Source organism: Scyliorhinus torazame, chromosome 8 (genome assembly GCF_047496885.1).
Source record: "Scyliorhinus torazame isolate Kashiwa2021f chromosome 8, sScyTor2.1, whole genome shotgun sequence".
Lineage (NCBI taxonomy): Eukaryota > Metazoa > Chordata > Chondrichthyes > Carcharhiniformes > Scyliorhinidae > Scyliorhinus > Scyliorhinus torazame.
Genome location: NC_092714.1, coordinates 54,800,488 through 54,824,293, shown reverse-complemented (window position 1 = coordinate 54,824,293; position 23,806 = coordinate 54,800,488). Strand labels below are relative to the sequence as shown.

Here is a 23,806-nt window from a genome sequence, read left to right as displayed (position 1 = left end):
TGGCCGACAATTACCCGGGTTATCCTTGCTACCCATCTTAAATAACGGGACAACATTGGCTATCCTCCAATCCTCTGCTGACCTGTTTTCTACTTTTCTTGTATTCTTCAAGTGCTTCATCTGTTTTTAGTTACCTAGGCCTCACGTATGCATCCTTTTTCTTTTTGACTAGACTCGCAATTTCTCTGGTCATCCACGGTTCCTGAATCCTGCCTTTCCTTTTCACCGGCACATGCCTGTCCTGCACTCCCATCAGCTGCTCCTTAAAAGACTCCCACATGCCAAATGTGGATTTACCCTCAAACAGCCTCTCCCAAACAGCAGCCTCCAAATCCTGCCTAATCTGGTTGTAGTTAGCCTTGCCCCAATTTAGCATCTTAATCCTAGGACAACATTTGTCCTTTTCCATGAGTTTCCAAAAGCTTACGGAATTGTGGTCACTGTTTGCCGCATGTTCCCCCACTGCAACTTCGATGACCGGACCAGGCTCATTCCCTAGTACTAGGTCCAATATAGACCCCTCTCTAGTTGGACTATCCACATATTGTTCCAAAAATCCTTCCTGGACACACTTAAATTCCTGACCATCGGACCCCTAGCCCTAAGGGATTTCCAGTCAATGTGAGCAAAACATTTTTAAAAATAAATTTAGAATACCCAATTCATTGTTTCCAATTAAGGGGCAAATTAGCGTGGCCAATCCACCTCGCCTGCACATCTTTGGATTGTGGGGGCAAAACCCACGCAGACACGGGGAGAATGTGTAAACTCCACACGGACAGTGACCCAGAGGCAGGATCGATCCTGGGACCTTGGCGTCGTGAGGCAGCCGTGCTAACCACTGCACCACCGCGCTGCCCCAATGTGAGCAAAATTAAAGTCTCCCACTACATAATCCTATTATTTCTACATCTATCCAGAATCTGCTTGCATATTTGTTCTTCAACTTCCCCTGAGCTGTAGTTTCATCATTTTCTGCTTTTATATAATGCAAATGGCTGCTGGATTTACAAGCGGATAATTTCTGTTTAGTAGCAAAAAGGAAACAAATATACAATTTTTTTACTTGTACACTCTGTGTGTATTATTCTCAACATCAAACCAACAATGATTCCAACTTGTATTTATACGGTGCCCTTGACATAAAATGTCCCAAGGTGTTTCAAGAAGCAAAATTCTACACCAAGTCAGAGAACATAAGAACATAAGAACTAGGAGCAGGAGTAGGCCATCTGGCCCCTCGAGCCTGCTCCGCCATTCAATGAGATCATGGCTGATCTTTTGTGGACTCAGCTCCACTTTCCGGCCCGAACACCATAACCCTTAATCCCTTTATTCTTCAAAAAAGCTATCTATCTTTATCTTGAAAACATTTAATGAAGGAGCCTCAACTGCTTCACTGGGCAAGGAATTCCAGAGATTCACAACCCTTTGGGTGAAGAAGTTCATCCTGAACTCAGTCCTAAATCTACTTCCCCTTATTTTGAGGCTATGCCCCCTAGTTCTGCTTTCACCCGCCAGTGGAAACAACCTCCCTGCATCTATCTTATATATTCCCTTCGTAATTTTATATGTTTCTATAAGATCCCCCCACATCCTATTAAATTCCAATGCCTACAGTCCCAGTCTACTCAATCTCTCCTCGTAATCCAACCCCCTCAACTCTGGGATTAACCTAGTGAATCTCCTCTGCACAACCTCCAACACCAGTACATCCTTTCTCAAGTAAGCAGACTAAAATTGGACACAATACTCCAGGTGTGACCTTATTAACACCGTATACAGTTGCAGCATAACCTCCCAAGTCTTAAACTCCACCCCTCTAGCAATGGAGGACAAAACTACAATCGCCTTCTTAATCACCTGTAAACCACCTTTTTGCGACTCAAAAGGCAATATTAGGGCAGAATGTCAAAAGCTTCATCAAAAAAGTCAATTTAAGGAGCATCTTAAAGAAGGATAGGAAGATAAAGAGGAAACTCCAGAGCTTAGGATCAAGACAGCTGAAGCACGGCCACTTATACTGTTTAAAATATCAGTTTTATGAATTACGTGCCCATCAAGATGAAGCCAATTTTGGTCCGAAGTACTCCTTTGTTATATTATGACATTGGACATACAGAATAAATCAGGTTCTACACTGCTTGTGTTTTAACCCAGTGTCAGACGAGTATTCCCACTGCTGCATTGTGACATTTTCCAATTCCTACAGCAGACAGCCATTCACTGAATGCCAAAGGGCACTTTCATACTGTGGGATGATGTCCAGTTGGAACGGGGTTGAGAATATTACTTTAGGACATGAGAAGACAGTGTTCGAACCCATTACATCCTATCAGTTGTACAAGTAACACAGTTATACTGAAAGTTGACTATGTAAGCCCATTAATTCAATTCAATGCATTCATAAATCCACTTACTGGAACCTGGATTAAGTTGTGCAAACAGTAATACTGACTTAATTTCCACATATGCCAAACCTTAATTATTTGAATAATCTGGATCTTACCTTTTCTTGAACACTTTATTAGTAAATAGACAACCCCAGTTACTAGAATTACACACACAGAAACGACCACCACCCAAATATATACACGATCTGCAATAAAAAAACATAACAAGAAGGTTTTTGAATTAATGGCTTCAACAACATCCGGTCATCTGATAACCAATCTAATAAATTTCTTCTGAAATCAAGTAAATGTTACTGTTCTTGTTTATATTGGTCCAGTTAAGAACATGAAAATAATTGTGCTTGAGAAGCAGTAACTGAACATAAAGCTATCAAGCAAGATTTCAGAATATACTCTCAAGTAAACAAATTAAATTTCAATTAACTCCTGGAACAGGCCCGAGGTTTATAAGCATAATGGATAGTTGATGAAATGCTGCCCTTTAGTCAGTGGGAATTTGTGGAGGGTGACACAGGACGAGGCCCAGGGTAGATGCCAGTTTTTGCAGAGGAAAGAAAGCAGGCAGGGATTTGTGAAGAGTGTGACACGTGGCTGGTGAGGCCTACACACTTACTTGGTGGGAGCTGGAAAACCTTTTCACTCTTCAGGCTTGTTTCTTGTTCTTGGGATAGGTGCTGCAGGCTCCCCACCGGCCTCCAGGTTAAGGTGATGAAAGAGTCCTATTAATGCAATTTAACCTCAATTTGTGAAATGGGTGTTCACCTGCTCCTCCCACTCCATTTAATTGCCTCGTAGACATGAGGTGCTAACATTCCCATATTAATTTCTTAATTTTTTTTGTGGTTGTGGATCAACTTAATAAACAACAAATAAACCCAACTTGGGGGCGGCACGTGGTGCAGAGGTTAGCACTGGGACTACTGCACTGAGGACCCGGGTTCGAATCCTGGCCCTGGGTCACTGTCCGTGTGGTGTTTGCACATTCTCCCCGTGTCTGTGGGGTTTCACCCCCACAACCCAAAGATGTGCAGGTTAGGTGGATTGGCCACGCTGTATTGTCCATTAATTGGAAAAAAATAATAATTGGATACTCTAAATTTATTTTAAAAAACAACTTGTAATCTTAGCCAGGGCAATCAGAAGGAATATGAGTTCATGCTGGGCAGGTTGTTAAAAAGGACTTCCGCTAATTCTGTGCTTTCCATGTGTATGGCCACTAAAACAGTAAGTTTGAATTCAAGAGCTATCAGGTCTATTTATCGAAGCTGCAATTTTTTTCTAAATAAAGAGTGGAAATACAGAATGAAACCTAAAAATACCGGGGCTCCTTCATTTTCCGGTTAAGGAAACGGTGAGTGGTTTAAAAGTGAAGTAGGGGAAGAAAGCTGTGAATTTGAAATACCTTTATGTGGTTCATCAAATGCTATTGTGAGATTCCTCACGAGAGGGGTTTGCAACGTCGAGTGATTCACATGACATGCATATACATCCCCGTTCTCCCAGTGAGAGAGGTTAACATAACTTGTGCTGAGATCGCTGTTGTTTGAGGTAATAGCAATAGCGGATTGAATCCACACCGAGCCTTCTTTTCCTTCCTTACTCCACCTCAGTTGGACATTGGCAGGGTAGAAGTTCACAGCTCTGCAGACCAGTTGTATACAGCACCCATTTTCAGGCCAGGCAAGAAATTCAACATCCACTTCTGGAGGAGCTTGGGGAACAAAATGTGACGAGTTTTATGAATTTTGATTTTAAAAAAAAAAAAACAATTTTCCATTGAAAAAGAAAAATGTAGGGCAGCACGGTGGCACAGTGTTTAGCATTGCTGCCTCACGGCGCTGAGGTGCCAGGTTCGATCCCGGCTCTGGGTCACTGTCCGTGTGGAGTTTGCACATTCTCCCCGTGTTTGCGTGGGTTTCGCCCCCCCAACCCAAAGATGTGCAGGGAAGGTGGATTGGCCATGCTAAATTGCCCCTTAATTGGAAAAAATTAATTGTGTACTCTAAATTTATATTTTAAAAAGAAAAACATTGTTCAGATAGTGATGTTGTTCTCCCAACTTAATGTAACACACAGACGTACATGTTGGTTTTGATGTAGATAATAACCTTAATAAATTTCTTTACAAAGACGCTTGTGACCAGGTGAAATCCAACAGATTTACGTGATCAATGCAATAGCATATTAATTTATTGTATTTTTATAGGCATATTTAAGATATTAAATCATACCTTCTACTATGAGGCTTGTTTTGTTTCCATGTATGTTTTTGGTCGGTGGTGGCACAGAAAATTGAATGATATAGTAATAATGATCTGTGTCGTTCAGCTGGAGATCGTGGATGGTAAAGTTAGTAACCACAGCATTGGACTGCAAAGTAACAGTCATTTGACCATCACACCCAGGACTCGGTGTAAACGTTTTGTTCATATAATGTAATCCACACACAGGCTTTTTCTGCATATCTCTCCACCAGGACACAAACAGCGATTCTACCCGACTGTGATGGTACCAGTAGGAAGAAGTGATGGTGGCGCTTTCTCCCTTGAATGCTCTGAGAACGGTTGGAGTTTGGAAAACTTCACCTTCACTATGTGTCAAAACTGTTCCCATGAAAAATCAAAATAAATTAGCATTGGTAGATAAAAATCTTTTGAACATCTCTGTGAATCTACCTATTTATTCAAAGACAGGGCTTTAAAATTAAGATTGAAATTGTAGTCCTTAATGAGCAAGGCATGACATAGATTCTGAAGATCAGCATACGTTGTCTTCACTTTTCTTTCGCTTTTAGTCAAGATTTGATTCTAGGGAAGAAGGCAATCATGGTATGAAACCCTGGTCAGCGATGCAATTAAAAGTCTGTCATGGAAAAACATGTCGCTGTTTTCTTTAATAACACAAGTTAATTACAGGGAGAGGTTCAAAATATCTGCTTGAAAGACCAAGAGCTTTTTAATATCAATATGCTTTGTCACAAGAGGTTTCTAATATCTGTGTCTGATTCAATGACAGTTTAGTGTTTTTCCAATTAAATCAGATAGTTTGAGAGTGCACCATTGAGATTGTTGTCAGCAAAACAACAGATGAGGATATTTCTCACATTCCAACGTCGACCAGTACAAAGTGCCTTCATGATCCTGCTCAAATGCCCATATCAATGTGTCTATTGGTCAGCCTATGTCTCTGAGAGTCCTCGACACCAATAAAATAAAATTGTAATGATGCCTTGTTGCGCAGAAGAGTTTTAATGGACGTAAAGGAATGGAAGTGCCCGCATCAAAAGCACTTCCTGCCTTGCTAACTGTGAGGATATGTTCACAATGCTGCAGAGTGGCAGGGTTTAGAATAACGGTTTTTGAATTTTAATCGACTTTTGGTTAAAATGACAGGAAAAACACCATAGATAGTGGGAAGTGAAATTGATAGAATTATTTTTCAAACAATATGGATAACTATGAAAAGAATACGATATTCAAGCTATCTGAGTCCTTGACCAAAAGCTAAAACCTTGCAAGCTAGCAGCTTCAGTGATTAAAAGATAACAATCGGTATGCAGCAGGAACTTCAAAAAATATTACTAATATTCTCAACTTCACTAACATTATCACTAAAGCATATCCTTACCGAGAGCAACCATGAGGAGAATCCACTTGGTAAAACAATGAGTGAAAGAAGACATTTTTCCCAGCATCAGTTGAATTGCCAAGTTCAGTTCTGGAACAGGGATGCAAAACCTCTTGATATTGTAGGTGGGGAGGGCGTGCAATTGTGTTATCTTAAAAAGGTGAAGCGGAGTGCTGTGGGTTCCTTTGACATCAGCCTTCCTGTCTAAAATGAACTTGTGGTGCTTAATCTTTATCTTTAAATAAAGATACCGGGCGGCACAGAAGCACAGTGGTTAGTCTTGTTGCTTCACAGTGCCAGGGTCCCAGGTTCGATTCCCGGCTTGGGTCATTGTCTATCCGGAGTCTGCAAGTTCTCCCCGTGTCTGCGTAGGTTTCCTCCGGGTGCTCCGGTTTCCTCCCACAAGTCCCGAAAGACATGCTTGTTAGGTAAATTGGACATTATGAATTCTCCCTCAGTGTACCTGAACAGGTGCCGGAGTGTGGCGACTAGGGGATTTTCACAGTAACTTCATTGCACTGTTAATGTAAGCCTACTTGTGACAATAATAAAGATGATTAGATTTTCATTATAAACATAGCCAACAATTAAATAATTTATCAAAAATAATTAGTTTGAAGTATGCGTGTGTGTGACAATTCATTGCCACGGCCTGGCACACCTTGTGCGTCTTTCATTAGCCTTTCTGGCACATCATTTCTACAACAAAAACGTTTTAATGTCTTTACTTCAGAATAATTGGACGTGGGGATGTTAATTCTTTCCTTTTATTCACTTTCCATGAACTTATAATTGTATTCGGATTTTTTTTGTTGAATCAGAGGGCCAAATTAAATATATGCCTAAATTAGGGCCTGGGATTGTTTTATGCGTTTGCCCTGTCAGTTCAAGCAGATACAGGCAGAACGCAAGCATTATGCTCCCTGCTCCCTTCCATGACTATGGCATTCAGACCAGCTGAGTGGCTGCACACCACAGCAGGAACCCAAGTTTGCATAAGGCTACTTAAAGTCAGTGTGCACTTCTTAAAGAGGAGGTGAATTCTGGCTGCAGCAACACTTGGACAGCGTTTCAAGAGGAAGTGGTTTGAGTACATTCTTGGCACATTCTCGGCCACTCAGCTGGTGTGAATGCCATAGTTATGGAAGGGAGCAGGGAGCATAATGCTTGGGTGTGCCTGGTGTGATGACAATAATCTCTCCCTCAATGTCAACAAAACGAAGGAGATTGTCATCGACTTCAGGAAGCGTAGTGGAGAACATGCCCCTGTCTACATCAATGGGAACGAAGTAGAAAGGGTCGAGAGCTTCAAGTTTTTAGGTGTACAGATCACCAACAGCCTGTCCTGGCCCCCCCATGCCGACACTATAGTTAAGAAAGCCCACCAACGATTCTACTTTCTCAGAAGACTGAGGAAATTTGGCATGTCAGCGAAGACCCTCACCAACTTCTACAGATGCACCATAGAAAGCATTCTTTCTGGTTGTATCACAGCTTGATATGGATCCTGCTCTGCCCAAGACAGCAGGAAACTACAAAAGGTCATGAATGTAGCCCAGTCCATCATGCAAACCAGCCTCCAATCCATTGACTCTATCTATAATTCCCGCTGCCTCAGAAAGGCAGCCAGCATAATTAAGGACCCCACGCACCCCGGACATACTCTCTTCCACATTCTTCCGTCAGGAAGAAGATACCAAAGTTTGAGGTCACGTACCAACCGACTCAAGAACAGCTTCTTCCCTACTGCCATCAGACTTTTGAATGGACCTACCTCGTATTAAGTTGATCTTTTCTCTACACCTTGCTATAACTGTAAAATTATATTCTGCAGTCTCTCCTTCCTTCCCTATGTACGGTACGCATTGTTTGTACAGCATGCAAGAAACAATACTTTTTACTGTATACTAATACATGTGACAATAATAAATCAAATAATTTCCCCCAAGGGAGGAAGGGAGGGCAAACAAAGCCATTTCTTCCTGGATGACAAAGGCGTTGGAGAGTAAGATAAAGCAGAAAAGGGTGCGTATGATGGATTTCAGCTTGATAATACAAGGGAGAATCAGGCTGAATGTGATAAACTAAACAGGAAATAAGAGGGGCAAATAGATGGATGCAAATAGGTTGATGACTAGCAAAGAAGTCCAAAAGGTTCCTATGGCATTTTACCAGTAAAGGGTTGTCATTGCTGGGCCGATTAGGTACTATCAGTAAAATGTATTGGTGAAGTCAGAAGGCAGGGTTGAGGTACTAAGTGAGCACTTTGAATGGGTGTAAACCAAGGAAGAGGGTTTTTAAAAAATAATAATAACCTGGTAATATTTTCTATTTTGAAGAAGTCGATAACGCTTCTATAACCGCAGGACAAATTAAGAAGTATATCAGAAATAATCCATTACTGTTGGACGTTATGGACATGGTACTTCATAGCAAGGCCGCGGGAGAAAACCTGGAGTTGAAGCCGTATGTTAACCAAAGACTTGAACTATTCGTACTGGCTGGTATTCTCTGGGGAATGAGGGTCATCATTCTGCCATTGTTAAGGAAATGTGTTGTAAACCAACTTCTTGAAGGTCATTGTGGGATAGTAAGGATGAAGGAGATAGCAGGAGTTATTTTTGCTGGCCAGGGCTCGATAACAAAATCAAGAAGAAGGTGGGCATGTGTTTTGCTTGTGCAAAGATTTGAAATCTTCTGCCACTTCTGGCATTACACCCAAGGGAGTGGCCACAGGGGCCATGGCAAAGAGTTCATGGAGATTATGCCGGACCATTTGAAGGACCAATGTCTTTCGTTGTGGTAGATGTGCTCTTGAAATGGTCGGAAGTTGCCATTCTGAAGACTGTGTCCTTGGTCACAGCTCATTTCGCAAGAATTCACAAATCACAAATTAGCTAAAGGAGAATGGAATCCAACGCATCCAATTCGCTCCTTATCATCCTGCCACAAATGGGCTAGCTGGAAGTTTTGTTCCGATTGTGAAGCATTCATTGAAGGTAGTTCATGAGCAAGGATCAATGTCTAAACAACTAAGCCGATTCCTAATGCCATACAGGAATACAACACATTTGACAACCTAAAGTTCTCCGGCACTACTCATAGTAAAATGTCAGTCACACATAGAGTTGATTTGCTGAAGCCGCCTAAGACAAGAGAAATTGTTGAGAGGAAACAGCAAAGTCAGGTTTTACGACGTGAGAACAGGGTTAAATGTCACGTTTTTCAGAAAGATCAGGAAGTATTTCCAAGTAACTATACCACCAGTGAAAAGTGGATACTTGCCATTGTCTTAAACAGGCAGAATTGGACTCCTACACCATTCAAACTCGGGATGATGGGATATTGAGGAGACATGCTGATTAACCTTTAGCAGCTAGAACTAGTTTGCCAGAGACAGAGTCAACCAAATGTCTGCCACAAACTGTGCCAAGTGAAGACCTAGACATTCCTGAGAACCTGGCAATACCAGAAACAACTGTGGAAGACACTTCCACAATTAAGGACACTTCAACACCGAGTAAACCTCCGAACACCACGTCGACTCCACTTAAGACAACCTCGGACGACATCCAAACTACACCAAAAACATCAGGGGTTGGAGTCAACATGAAAAAGCAGACACCTGAGGTTCGCCGACAACCACACAGGAATTAGCATCCCCGATGTTGACTGTTATTAATTGTTAATATTGTAAATTTTGGTTGTTAATATATTGTGTTTCATTGCAGGGACCTCTAATGTAAAGGGGGAGGAAAATATTGCGTATTCAAGTTTATTCCAAGTTGGAACAAGGTCACTTTAAGAGTCTGACCACAGGGACAAAAACAGAAAATACTGGATAATCACAGCAGGTCTGACAGCAGCTGTGGAGAGAAAAGGGAGCTAATGTTTCGAGTCTGGATGACTCTTTGTCACAGCTGGAGAGAAATGGAAATAGGGTCAGACTTATACTGTTGTGGGGGGTATGTAGAGGTGGGGCTGGATCGGGGGCCAGCGATTGGTGGAGATTGACAAAGATGTTGTGGACAGAAAGACAAAAGGAATGTAAATAGAGTGATTAAGGCTAAGAAGGGTGCTGATAATGGCACACAAAGAGAATAGAATGTGTGGATGGCAGAACAAAGTTGAGCAGTGTGTCAAAGGGCAACTAGGAACAAATGGCCCAAGTGGGTTGGGGGCAGGGGGAATGGTGTGGGAAAAAACGACCGATGAAAGCAATGAAAGTAAATTGATAAGAATTAAAATGGAGTGAAGGTGGAGGAGAGAGTTCAGTCTGAAGTTGTTCAACTTGATGTTAAGTCCGGAAGGCTGTAACGTCCCCAATCGGAAGATGAGGTGCTGTCCCTCCAGTTTGTGCTGGGCTTCACTGGAACATTGCAGCAGGCCAAGGATGGACATGTGCACATGAGAGCAGGCGGTGAGTTGAAATGGCAAACGACAGGAAGGTCTGGGTCCTGATCCTTTGTTATACTGTGATCCACTCCTAGTAGTCCCCATCCCTTTTGCTGGGAAGTGTTGATGGCACTGATCATAATCTGAGTACGTAGCTTCTGGTCCTCTCTCTACAATTGTATGGAATAATGTTGGATCTGTACTGGGCCTGAGTCTGGGGTTATGTTGCACTGTGTGGTATATATGTAACATCCCTTTAGAACTGGGTGGGTACAATGAATCCACGATTGGATCCTGCAGGGATTCAGACGGGTCTGGTATCTGAGGGAAGGAGGTGACGATGTGTCATTGGTGACTCTGGCACTGCTGGAGTCACAAGAGATGTATCTTAGTGAACATGATGTGAAAAATGTATTGTGCACTCGCGTAGTAATTGCGAGCAATCGTCACATGGGAAGGTGTGCACCATTTTACCATGTTTTCATGGCTTTTTCCTGTTTCTTCCTTCTTCTCTGGTGGGGCTTTTAGAGGTATAAAGTTATGTCTAATGATTGTACTGCTGTTCTGGTTCCCTCTGTAATCATGCATATTGAGGTTTTACTTCTACTTGGGGTGCTGTACATTCCTGTGGTTTTGTTGCGTTGTCTGTTAAAATGTAAAACCTCAATATATATCATTCTTTTTAAAAGTCAGATCACGTGACATGTTGATGACTTAATCGGCTGTTTGCGTGGGCAAACGGACCTGTGAGAAAACACCTTTCCAATAAAGCTCGTGTTTGTTTGTACCTTTGTGGTCTACAAGCCTATCCGTTAAAAATATAACAAGCGACTTCTCATCCTCTCCATCTCAACTGCATTCTACACGTGGTGCTCCAACCAGGATTTTGTATTGCTGTGGCAAATCGTCCTCCTCTTTTATATTCAAACCCTCTACGCCAAAACCCCATTCACCTTTTTGATTAATCTTTGCACCTGACCACGCCATTTTAGTGATTGGTGTGCATGAACCCTAAATCTCTTTGAAACTCCAGAAACCTAGCTTTTCACCATTTAAGAGATATTTAGATGTATCCCTTTTAGATCCAAAATGGACCACTACAGAATTAACGATCAATCATTTGTGTCACAGCTTGGGATATATGGCGCGGGATTCTCTGACCCCCCGCCGGGTCGGAGAATCGCCGGGGCGCGGCGTGAATCCCACCCCACCACTCCGACGCTGGCTGCCGAATTCTCCGGCACCGGTTTTCGGGCAGGGATCATGCCACGCCAGTCGGGGGCCGTTGGCAACGGACACCCCCGGCAATTCTCCGGGCCCCGATGGGCTGAGCGGCCACACGTTTTCGGCCAGTCCCACCAGTGTGAAATGGTCCAAGCCGGCGGGACCTGGCTTGGAGGGCGGCTAGCAGAGTCCTCGGGGGCCACAGGGATATCCGGCCCCCGGGGGGCATGTGCCAACTCACGCCGACCCACGGCGGCCCTTCGCCGCTGGTTGGCGCGGCGCCAACCCCACCGGCGCCGGCCCGGATTCCACAACATCCGGGCGGCCCGATGCCGGAGTGGTTCGCGCCGCTCTTGGTATCGGCGTCGGGCTGTCCCGCCAATTGCGGGAGAATCCCGGCCATGGAAATTAATAGGAACATTGACTTAAACCATACATACGTAGTTTATAGCCCTACATTCAGTGCAAACTGAATGGCCCAGAGAGAAAAAGCGCTGAAATAACTCTGACCTAAATATTTTTCATTAAGTACCCTTTGAATTATCAGCTGTGGCCGAGGCTGCCTTGAGTAAACATCCGCCTTCTTAGTACCCCAGTGCTATCCCACTCACCACCCCGACCGGTGAATCAAATATACCAGCTTAAAGGTCACAGGCTAGTCTGACTTATTTTTCTATCTATTTATGTAAAGCTGGTCAACCCACACAGCAGCTATCCTCAAAATTAGTCAATATTTTTAAACCATCAAAATTCCCGCATGCATTAAAAACGAGGGCTGGAGAACTGAGAGCGATTTTAATGATTATTACAAAACTATTTCCTTGGAAAATCCTCAGGTGGAAAACAGCACATCCTGGGAACCTAGCAGTCTTTAGTTCTTGTTTTTCTTAATATTGTTTTCTTCTCGCTAATGTTAAATTTAGTGAGTTCCTGTCCTCGGTTGATCATTAGTTTCCCTGGAATGATATAAAGTAATTAACCCCCCCCCCACAAACCGACCCCGGCCCCAGCGGTAGCCTCACATCATGGGCACAGTTCAATCCAAAACAGCTCCTATAAATAAACCTCCACCTGCAACGCCAGCATGCAGTCACCTCTCCCCCCACCCCTCCTCAACAGTAGCCCCACATTGGTGGAAAAGCGCCCAGATGAGCAGCGCATACCACCGGAAAAGGACACACCGTTACGGGGCATGGCGGGGGAGAGAGAGAACAAACTCCCTTGATAGAAAAAACAAGACAGAATTCAGAGCAACCACAAGAAACCCAACACACAATTAATGATAACAATAATAATAATCTTTATTATTGTCACAAGTAGGCTTACATTAACACTGCAGTGAAGTTACTGTGAAAAGCCCCTAGTCGCCACATTCCGGCGCCTGTTTGGGTACACGGAGGGAGAATTCAGAATATCCGATTCACCTAACAAGCACGTCCTGTGGGGAGTGGAGAGGAGTGATTATTGTGACTAGTGTGGAACAAAGTGTCAGCCTGCCTTCGTCTACAACACTAGCTTATCAGCTGGAGCTGCCGTAAGCGGCAAGTGTTGCGGTCTCGGACCGTTTCTCACCTACCTTGGGAGGTCATTCTCCAGCCGGCAGGCATGGCACACATAGGTAAACTTGAGCCTTTTGACGCCAACTCGGACTTTTTTCCACACAAACATCATCAATGACGAGTGAGTCACCTTACTGACCTCCATTGGTAGACGGACTTACTCACTAATCAGGAACTTGACTTCAGACAGGCAAGGCGGATTGTCGTTTGCCACGCCAATCGACCAAGTGGGCCGTCACCTAAATCCACAACCCCGGATTATGGTGCGATTATGGTACCGCTTCCATACCACTTTGCAGACGCCGGCGGAGTACACCGTGGAATACTTGGTGCACTCACGCCGACTCGCTGCCCCTGGCGGGTTCGGAGCTGCCCTGGCTGAATCACGGCGGGACTTCTTCATTTGTGGACTTTGGGACTGGGAGGTCCAGCGGCAGCTGCTAATGGAATTCCCCCTGACCCTTGACAGGGCCGTCTACATTGCGCTCACCCAGGCAAGCACCGACCGTGGGCTCCAATAACTCAGGGCCTGGCGGTCCTGAACATTGGGCGCCGTCAAGACCATCGGCCAGCAAGTGCCGGAAGCGAGGTGCCTGGAACGTCCCAGGTCAGAAGTCGCTGGATGTCCTAGAATCATAGAATCATAGAAGTTTACAGCATGGAAACAGGCCCTTCGGCCCAACCAGTCCATGCCGCCCAGTTTTTACCATTAAGCTAGTCCCAGTTGCCCGCACTTGGCCCATAACCCTCTATACCCATCTTACCCATGTAACTATCTAAATGTTTTTTAAAAGCCACAATTGTACCCTCTGCCGCCACTCACTGCAGAGCGCTGCTCTGTGGGCATCTATCCGGGTGACACTGCTGTTAAACGAACTCCCCGCCGAGATGGAACTGGACATGGGAGCGGCCGTTTCGGTCGTCAGTTTCTGCACGTGTTTCACAATCCGACAGGCCTCCGGCCGCTAGAGCTGCGCGACACTGGGGTCCGACTGGCCACGTACACCGGGGAACCCTGAGAAATTGAGGGCACCGCCCAATGCCCGTGGCATATGGAGACCATTCCGCAGGCCTATCATTGGTGGTGATCTACGGCAATGGGCCCAGCCTGTTAGGGCGTGATTGGTTGCGTCACCTACATTTGGATTGGCAACGCATGTGCCAGATGTACCTCTGTGGACCGGATGGAGTCCTTTCCAAGTTCCCTTCAGTTTTTGCCGAAGGCCTTGGCACCATTCCAGGAGCTATGGCCATGATCAGTGTTGAAGGGGACGTCCAGCCCCGATATTTCCACGCATGCCCTGTGCCGTACGGCGTTCGCACCGGGAATTGGACCGTTTGGAGAAGCTGGGGATTATTCACCTCATCCCCTATGCCGATTGGGCCACACCTATAGTCCCCGCGTTGAAGCTGGACGGGTCGGTGGGGCTCTGTGGAGATTATAAAATGACCGCGAACCGGGTATCCCGCTTTGACCGTTACCCGGTCCCTCAGATTGAGGATCTCTACGTCCGGCTCAGTGGGGGAAAAATGTTCACTCAGCTGGACATGAGCCACGCGTATTTGCACCTGGTGGTCGAGCCAAGTTTCCGGAAATATGTGACGATCAATTCCCATCGGGGATCGTACAAATATACATGGGTGCCGTTTGGTGTCTCTCCGGCTTTTGCGATATTCCAGAGGGTTATAGAGAACATCTTGCGAGGGTGGCCATCTACCTGGATGATGTTCTCATCACCGGGACCTCACATCAGGAACACGTGGAGAACCTAAACAAGGTCCTCGAGTGGTTTGCTCAGGCCGGTGTCCACCTCCGGAGGGGGTAGTACGTTTTCCACGCACCGGAGGTCACCGTTTCTTGGCTACCGGGTGGATAACAGGGGCCTCCATCCAGTGGAAGAAAAGGTGCGGACGATTCACCAGGTCCCCCATCCCTCATGACCAAATGGAGCTCCGCTCTTTCCTAGGCCTGGAGAATTACTTTGGGAAGTTCATACCCAGAATGGCCATGCTGCTCAGTCCGCTCCACCAATTATTGAAAAAGGGACAGAAGTGGGACTGGGTCCCCCGCACAAGAAGGTGTTTCACGAGGTGAAGCGGCGTCTATCATCAAATGAATTGCTGACCTATTTCGACCCGGACAATCTCCTGCTCCTCACATGCGACGCCTCGCCACATGGCGTCGGGGTGGCCCTGGCACACTCCATGCTCAACGGCTCGGAGCGACCAATAGCTTTTGTGTCCCGTACGCTGGGCGGACGCCGAACAAACTGCGCCCAGATAGAAAAGGAAGGCTCGGCAGTGGTGTTCACAGTGACGAAATTCCACCAGTGTGTTCATGAGCTGATGTTCACGGTATATACCGACCACAAGCCCTGTTGGAATTATTCAAGGACGATCAGGTGATTCCACCGATAACATCTGCTCAGGTTCAACGGTGGGCCCTACTTCTGTCGGTCTATGAGTACACTATGGAGCATCGCCCGGGCACAAGAATCCCGCACGCAGACACGTTGAGCCACCTGCCCCTACCCACAAAGCCGCCTGCTCCCACTGCAGCCATGGAGGTGATAGCCACACTCCATTTCATGGGCACTTGGTCAAGAATGGCAGCTCATATCCGGGAATGGACCCAGACCTACCCTGAGTTGTCGAGGGTCCGGCATATGATCCAATACGGGGCACGACATAGGGCGATACCAGACGGGCTGAGGGCCTATATCTCCAAGCTGCCTGAAATAAGTGTCGAAGATGGCGTGCTCCTGGATCACAGAATTTACAGTGCAGACGGATGCCATTCGGCCCTTCGAGTCTGCACCGGTTTTGGAAAGAACAACCTACTTAAGTCCACGCCTCTACCCTATCCCCGTAACCCAACCTAACCTTTTCGGACACTAAGGGCAATTTATTATGGTCAATCCATGTAACCTGCACATCTTTGGACTGTGGGAGGAAACCGGAGCACCCGGAGGAAACCCACGCACACACGGGGAGAACGTGCAGACTCCGCACAGACAGTGACCCAAGCCGGGAATCGAACCTGGCATCCTGGAGCTGTGTAGCAACTGTGCTAACCACTGTGCTACCGTGCTGCCCACATCCTGTGGGATATATGTGTGATTGTACCCGAATGGGGGCGCGCACCCCTGTTGAAAGACCTCCACAACAGGCACCCCGGGGTGACCAAAACGAAAATGTTGGCACGCAGCTACGTTTGGTGTCCCGGACTGGATGCCGAGATCGAGCGGGTGGCCCACAATTGCACCCTATGCCCGGAACACCAGAAGGTCCCACCGGTGGCCTGATGCACCCCTGGGAATGGCCAGGAAGCCATGGTCCGCGTACACATCGACTTTGCTGGCCCATGTAAGGCCACACAAGCAACTACGAACAGATTGCGGGTTACTTTTAGCGCGCACGGACTGCCCGTGGGACTGGTGTCCGACAATGGGGCAGCATTTACAAGCCTGGAGTTAGTTTTGTTCACAGCCACGAATGGCATCAGGCATGTGTGGATGGCCCCGTACCACCCAGCCTCCAGTGGGCTAGCCGAATGAGCGGAGCAAACATTCAAGAGAGCCATGAGAAAAGTGACCTCAGGGTCATGGGAGACGTGGTTGGCATGGTTTCTTTTCATTTATCGTACGATGCCTCACGCCACAGCCGGCATCGTACCGGCAAAGTTACTTATGGGGCACAGACTCTGGACACGTCTCAGCCTCGTCCTCCTCAACATTGGGGCACAGGTCCTTCAACAACAGGACCGCTCGGAGATGGACCCTCACTGCTGCCCACATGTGTGCACCTTCACGATAGGTGACGAGGTTTACGTGAGGAAGTTCGGGACCAGAGCCAGCTGGATCCCTGGGAGAGTCCTCCACTCGACGGCGCCCGTCTCCTACGCAATCCAGGTAAAGGGCGCAGAGACAAACCGCCACCTGTATCACTTACAACAACGCGACCAAGAACTACTGGCACGTGGCCCGGAGGCCCCATGCAGGACCCAGACTCCATCCCCCGGACGGCCAAGGAGGAGCCCCATGTCCAGAGGGGAACCAGGGTCCCACCCGCCTGTTCCACCTCCTGTTGAATGTCAAGACGCCGGGGGAACCTATGGCTCCCGTGGACCTGGCCAACGACAGCGTAGATGGCGACACGGATCCTGATATAGACATTGGACCACCAGATGACGATAGGCCAGCACCGATTGTACCGGCAGCCTTGCCGGCTAGGCCATGCCAGGTACAGCGATCCTCGCGGAAGCGGCGGTCCCTGGTGCGCCACATGCCTCCCGGGCTGGCTGTACCACCCCTGGAACTCAGCTAACAACCCAAGCAGCCATGGGATCCTCCACCTGAGGACACGGGCAATTCTCCGGGGCCTGATGGGCCGAGCTGCCGCCCGTTTTCGGGCAGTCCCGCCAGCGTGAAATGGATATGGTCTATCATGGCGGGACCTGGCTTGTCGGCCGTCTAGCGGTGTCCTCGGGGGGGTGGTGCGTGGGGATCCGGCCCCGGGGGAGTTCCCTACAGTTGCCTGGCCCGCGATCGGGCCCATCAATCTGCGGGCCGTGGGGGCACTCGTTCCCTCCACGTCGGCCTCTGTAGGGCTCCGCCATGGCCGGTGCGGAGAAGAACCCCCCTGCGCATGCGCAGGAACACGCCGGCGGTTCTGCCAAGTGCTGGAGAATCCCGTCCTAGGATAGAGCGCCATGCACACTAAGAGGGATCATTGTTAGAAGCCCTGAGGGGGGCCCTAACTACTGTCAACCAATACTGTACTCGACTTGGTACTGGGCCGAATAAAAACAAAATCCCTGAATACTGATAGCTTTGATTTTCAATGCATGCACAAATTTAATGTTTTAAAAACATTGATCATTTCTGATGACTGTCATAATATACACCAGTATATAATATACACCGGTATATAATACACACCGGTATATAATACACACCAGTATATAATATACACCGGTATATAATATACACCGGTATATAATATACACCGGTATATAATACACACCAGTATATAATATACACCGGTATATAATATACATCGGTATATAATATACACCGGTATATAATATACACCGGCATATAATATACACCGGTATATAATACACACCAGTATAAAATATACACCGGTATATAATATACACCGGTATATAATATACACCGGTATATAATACACACCAGTATATAATATACACCGGTATATAATATACACCGGTATATAATATACACCGGTATATCATGGTGCAGACACACACACACACATACACACACTGATGGACATGCAGTGGGACCAATCAGCATACACAACACCGCAGCCAATCACCAGTGAGAGCACACGCACTATAAAGACAGGGGACAGGAGAGTTCCCGCTCATTCTAGTAGCAGCCAGCTCAGAGCACAGAGCTCACAGCCTGCAACACAGACATTCACCATGTGCTGAGTGCATCACCTGGTTAGGACTAGGCAAGGGTCAACAGTTAAAGCTGGTATTGCATTTACCCACATTTCAAGTATGTTAATATAGTTAACCTTATAATAAAATAGAGTTGCACCACTTCCAGTGTTGGTGACCTGCTTGTGATCCAGAACACCCAGCACATCAATGACGGTTGCTGTGGGTTGTCGAGCAGTACACAAATAGTCTCAAAGGAAAGACAGACTCAATTGTGACCTTTAAGCTGGTCTACATTATAAGTGATTTTAAATGACCCACAGTGCAAGGTGATGAATGAGTTTGCACTGATGCACTGCGAGGCAGAAGGATGTTTATTGAGGGCAGCCAAAGTGACATGCGGAAAATATGCTACCATTGACTATCAAATGTTCCTTAATGAGAATATCTCATACACAGATGTTCAACAACAACATTTACATGGCACCTTTTTTAATTCCCTGTGGGTTTGGCCCACAGCGCCATGATCAATGCTCGCATTCATGTCAAGAGGGCTAGAATATAAGAGCAGGGATGTACTTCTGAGGCTGTTTAAAGCTCTGATCAGACCCCATTTGGAGTATTGTGAGCATTTTTGGGCCCCATATTGAAGGAAGGATGTGCTGGCCTTGGACAGGGTCCAGAGGAGGTTCACAAGAATCATCCCTGGAATGAAAAGCATGTGGGCTGGCTTAGCGCAGTGAGCTAAATAGCTGGCTTGTAATGCAGAACATGGCAGCAGCGTGGGTTCAATTCCCGTACCAGCCTCCCCAAACAGGCGCTGGAATGTGGCGACTAGGGGCTTTTCACAGTAACGTCATTGAAGCCTACTTGTGGGGCTGGTTTAGCACAGTGGGCTAAACAGCTTATTATTATTTCTATGAGGAGCGGTTGAGGACTCTGCGTCTGTACTCGTTGAAGTTTAAAAGGATAAGGGGGGATTTTATTGAAACTTATAGGATACCAATCGGCCTGGATAGGCTGGACATTGAGAGGATCTTTTCACTAGTATCATGTGAGTGTCCCTTGAAGAAAGGTTTAGTCTCTTATTATGTGACTAATAGCACATTGGCCTGTGGCTGTGAGGTGCGAGGGTTTTTTTTAAGTTTCAGTTTCGGTTTGATTGCTTTGGACTGCAGAAGGAGAAAGAAGTGTTTTCCCTGTTTTTCTCGATTTTCATTTTAAAAGCTGTTCCAGTAAAAAGCACATTGGGTGTGGCTAACTGCCTTGGTAACTTTACAGATACAGTTGCTTCCCGAAAGGAGTTTGAATCTGCTGGTTGGACCTGGATCAGAATTTCAGGAAAAAGACCAGTCCCATTCAAATGCGAATACTGTGAGCTGGGCCACGCCTTAAAAAGGGGCTTTAGTTTATTGGATTTTGTTATTGAATTGGAACAGCTAAGGGGGAATACATTAAGTGTTCTATACATAGATTACTGTCGCTGTGTGGCATCTTTATGTTTGTAATTGCTAAACATTCCTGCTGTGCTTATATATATATATATATATATATTAACTACATTCTTAGAATAAACCTTGCTTTGATTAAAGTGCCTCGGGAATCTGATGAATCACACCCGCAGTGAAGGCTTGTGTGCTCATCTTAGCCAAATTCAACATAAAGGTTGTAGGGCAGATGAACTTCATAATACACTTTGGGGTTTTTAAGCCCTGGCCCATAACGCTAGTAGGAGGAACTAGAACCCAAGGGCACAGCCTCAGGCTAAAGAGGCAATCCTTTAAAACTAAGATGAGGATAAATTTCTTCAGCCAGAGGGTGGTGAATCTGTAGAACGTTTTGCCGCAGTAGGCTGTGGAGGCCAAATCACTGAGTGTCTTTAAGACAGAGATAGATAGGCTTTGATTAATAAGGGGATCAAGGGTTATGGGGAGAAGGCAGGATAATGGGGTTGAGAAACATATCAGCTATGACTGAATGCCGTAGCAGACTCAATGGGCCAAATGGCCTAATTCTGCTCCTATGTCTCATGGTCTTATGGTTTCCACCATAGGTAGGGCAAGAGGCAGGTTCCAAATCCACTTCAGCCAAAACCAGGGTTGAACACTGTGTAGTTGGCACAATTCTAATCCACACTGTCCTTTCTTCAACACACCCACCCAAACTGTCCCCGTTGCAGTCGTAGTATACACTTGTACATCCATGTTGTAAACTGGACCTATGGACTGCACTGGGAGACACTCCAATTTATTTCCATCCCATGGCTAACCATAAATCTCTCCTGCCCTTTCTGCCTGCCATTGGTGTATGCCGGAAGGATTCACAGGTTTATGCCTGATTGGACGTGTTATGAATACACCTTCCTTGGCCATCAAGTCTTGGAGTGGGACTTGAACTCAGGACCTCTTGCAGCAATGGTAGTTTAGTTACTCTTTTGGTTTTATTGACTAGTTGATACGCAGAGACCTTGGAAAAATCCACGGTCTGGGTTTGTGCGAAAGAGCATGGCTACTTGCCAGCTGAAATGTCTTTCCACCTTGTCAGGGACATTAGAAATATTTAACATTTTTATGATAGACCCTCAGAGGCATTTGCGAGATTTTCCTCCCTTCCACCTTAGATTGTGAGCAACACCTCACTAAAAAAAGTCTGACGATCTGGTTAAGTAACGTATGGTGTGACAACCTTTTCACCCTTTGTTTCTACTGAAAAGAAAGAACAGGGGCAAAATTCTCCGGTATCGGCGCGATGTCCGCCGACCGCCGCCAAAAACGGCGCAAATCAGTCGGGCATCGTGCCGCCCCAAAGGTGCGGAATCCTCCGCATCTTGGGGGGGGGGGCCAGCCCTAACCTTGAGGGGCTAGGCCTGCGCCGGACCGATTTCCACCCCGCCAGCTGGCGGAAGTGCCCCACCAGCTGGCGCGGAAATGACATCTCCGGGCGGCGCATGCGCGGGAATGTTAGCGGCCGCTCACGGCATCCCCGCGCATGCGCTGTGGAGGGAGTCTCTTCCGCCTCCGCCATGGTGGAGACCGTGGCGAAGGCAGAAGGAAAAGAGTGCCCCCACGGCACAGGCCCGCCCGCGGATCGGTGGGCCCCTATCGCGGGCCAGGCCACCGTGGGGGCACCCCCCGGGGCCAGATCGCCTCCCCCAGGACCCCGGAGCCCACCCACGCTGCCTTGTCCTGCCGGTAAGGTAGGTGGTTAAATCCATGCCGGCGGGACAGCCATTCTAGCAGTGGGACTTCGGCCCATTCGGGCCGGGGGGGGCCCGTCAACCGACGCGGCGCGATTCCCGCCCCCGCCGAATATCCGGTGCCGGAGAATTCGGCAACCGGCGGGGGCGGGATTCACGCCAGCCCCGGCGATTCTCCGACCCGGCGGGGGGTCGGAGAATCTCGCCCAAGAACAGGAAAGGCAAAGCTGGCGACGAGGATGGTTTTCCAGTAAAAATAGTCAAAAAAACAATTCAGACCGGGACCTCGAATCAAGGATCGATTTTCAGCAGACCACTCCACCATCAATTGAACGGGGAGGCAGTGGCATCGTGATATTGTCACTGGACTAGTAAACCAGAAACCCAGGGTAATGGTCTGGGGACCTGGGCTCGAATCCTGCCACTGCAGATGGTGAAATTTGAATTCAATAAAGATCTGGAATTAAAAGTATAATGATGACTATGAAACTATTGCCGATTGTCGGAAAAACTCATCTGGTTCACTAATATCCTTTAGGGAAAGAAATCTGCCGTCCTTACCTGGCCTGGCCTACGTGTGACTCCAGATCCACAGCAATGTGGTTGACTCTTAATTGGCCCCTCAAAGACAATTAGGGATGGGCAGTAAATGTGGCTCAGCCGGCGACACTCACCATGAACAAAAAAAAAAAAAAGTGCAGCAAATGTATCCGTTGGAAATGGATTTTTAGCATTTGCTGAGGATATACATTAATTTGAAAATTGATAGAAAACATTCCAAACCGTTCCTTAATTCTCTATTTACTCGATCATGACCTTGCGAACACTTGGTGAGTCGGAGGTGGGAAAAATAAAAAAGTTGTTTTTTCAGCCAGCACGTAGAAGGTAATACTGGTCAATTTAAACAACCGGCTGGGCTCAAAATCTCCTAGAAAATGAGCAAAGAAAGAAAATAAGGGGGAGGGGGTTTATGTAAATAATGAGTTTAATCACCAAAACTGGGGAGCCTTATCCAGCCGTGTACCATCGCATGTGGCGGGCTTTAGCGTCAGACCCTCGACCTCAGCGAGAGAGACCTGCTTTTGGAAAAACAACTGCGCAAAAGGAAAATAGATAACGTGATAATAACCAAGATTAAGCAGAATTAAATCTGAAATCTTCTGGTTTTAAAACGGATTGGTGTTTGCAAAAATAAAGAAAAAAAGTTTTTTTTCTTAAAGCTACATTCCAACCAAGAAAATGAATTAGAGGGGAAAATATAGTTTTTAAAAATGTACAACAACAAAAGAACAGTTACTGCAATGGCAGGAAAAGACTGCTGTAGAACTATGCCATCTCGATGTCCATGTACATAGATCCCTGAAAGTTGCCACCCAGGTTGAGAGGGCTGTTAAGAAGGCGTACGGCGTGTTAGCTTTTATTGGTAGAGGGATTGAGTTTCGGAGCCATGAGGTCATGTTGCAGCTGTACAAAACTCTGGTGCGGCCGCATTTGGAGTATTGCGTGCAATTCTGGTCGCCGCATTATAGGAAGGATGTGGAAGCATTGGAAAGGGTGCAGAGGAGATTTACCAGAATGTTGCCTGGTATGGAGGGAAGATCTTATGAGGAACGGCTGAGGGACTTGAGGCTGTTTTCGTTAGAGAGAAGAAGGTTAAGAGGTGACTTAATTGAGGCATACAAGATGATCAGAGGATTGGATAGGGTGGACAGTGAGAGCCTTTTTCCTCGGATGGTGATGTCTAGCACGAGGGGACATAGCTTTAAATTGAGGGGAGATAGATATAGGACAGATGTCAGAGGTAGGTTCTTTACTCAGAGAGTAGTAAGGGCGTGGAATGCCCTGCCTGCAACAGTAGTGGACTCGCCAACACTAAGGGCATTCAAATGGTCATTGGATAGACATATGGACAATAAGGGAATAGTGTAGATGGGCTTTAGAGTGGTTTCACAGGTCGGCACAACATCGAGGGCTGAAGGGC

The 23,806-nt window shown here is 46.6% G+C and overlaps 1 protein-coding gene across 1 annotated transcript in view; it reads right to left on the bottom strand.

Annotated features, from left to right (window-relative positions):
* The window catches only part of LOC140428855 (uncharacterized), a 31,488-nt gene that overhangs the window by 4,254 nt on the left and 3,428 nt on the right, over window positions 1-23,806 (bottom strand). Inside the window, exons 2-6 of the mRNA XM_072515508.1 lie at window positions 10,911-11,010; window positions 6,042-6,276; window positions 4,646-5,017; window positions 3,817-4,125; window positions 2,510-2,599 (exon numbers count right to left, since the gene is read on the bottom strand). Of these exons, the coding sequence (XP_072371609.1) occupies window positions 2,510-2,599; window positions 3,817-4,125; window positions 4,646-5,017; window positions 6,042-6,276; window positions 10,911-11,010 (1,106 nt within the window). The remainder of the gene's footprint in view (window positions 1-2,509; window positions 2,600-3,816; window positions 4,126-4,645; window positions 5,018-6,041; window positions 6,277-10,910; window positions 11,011-23,806) is intronic.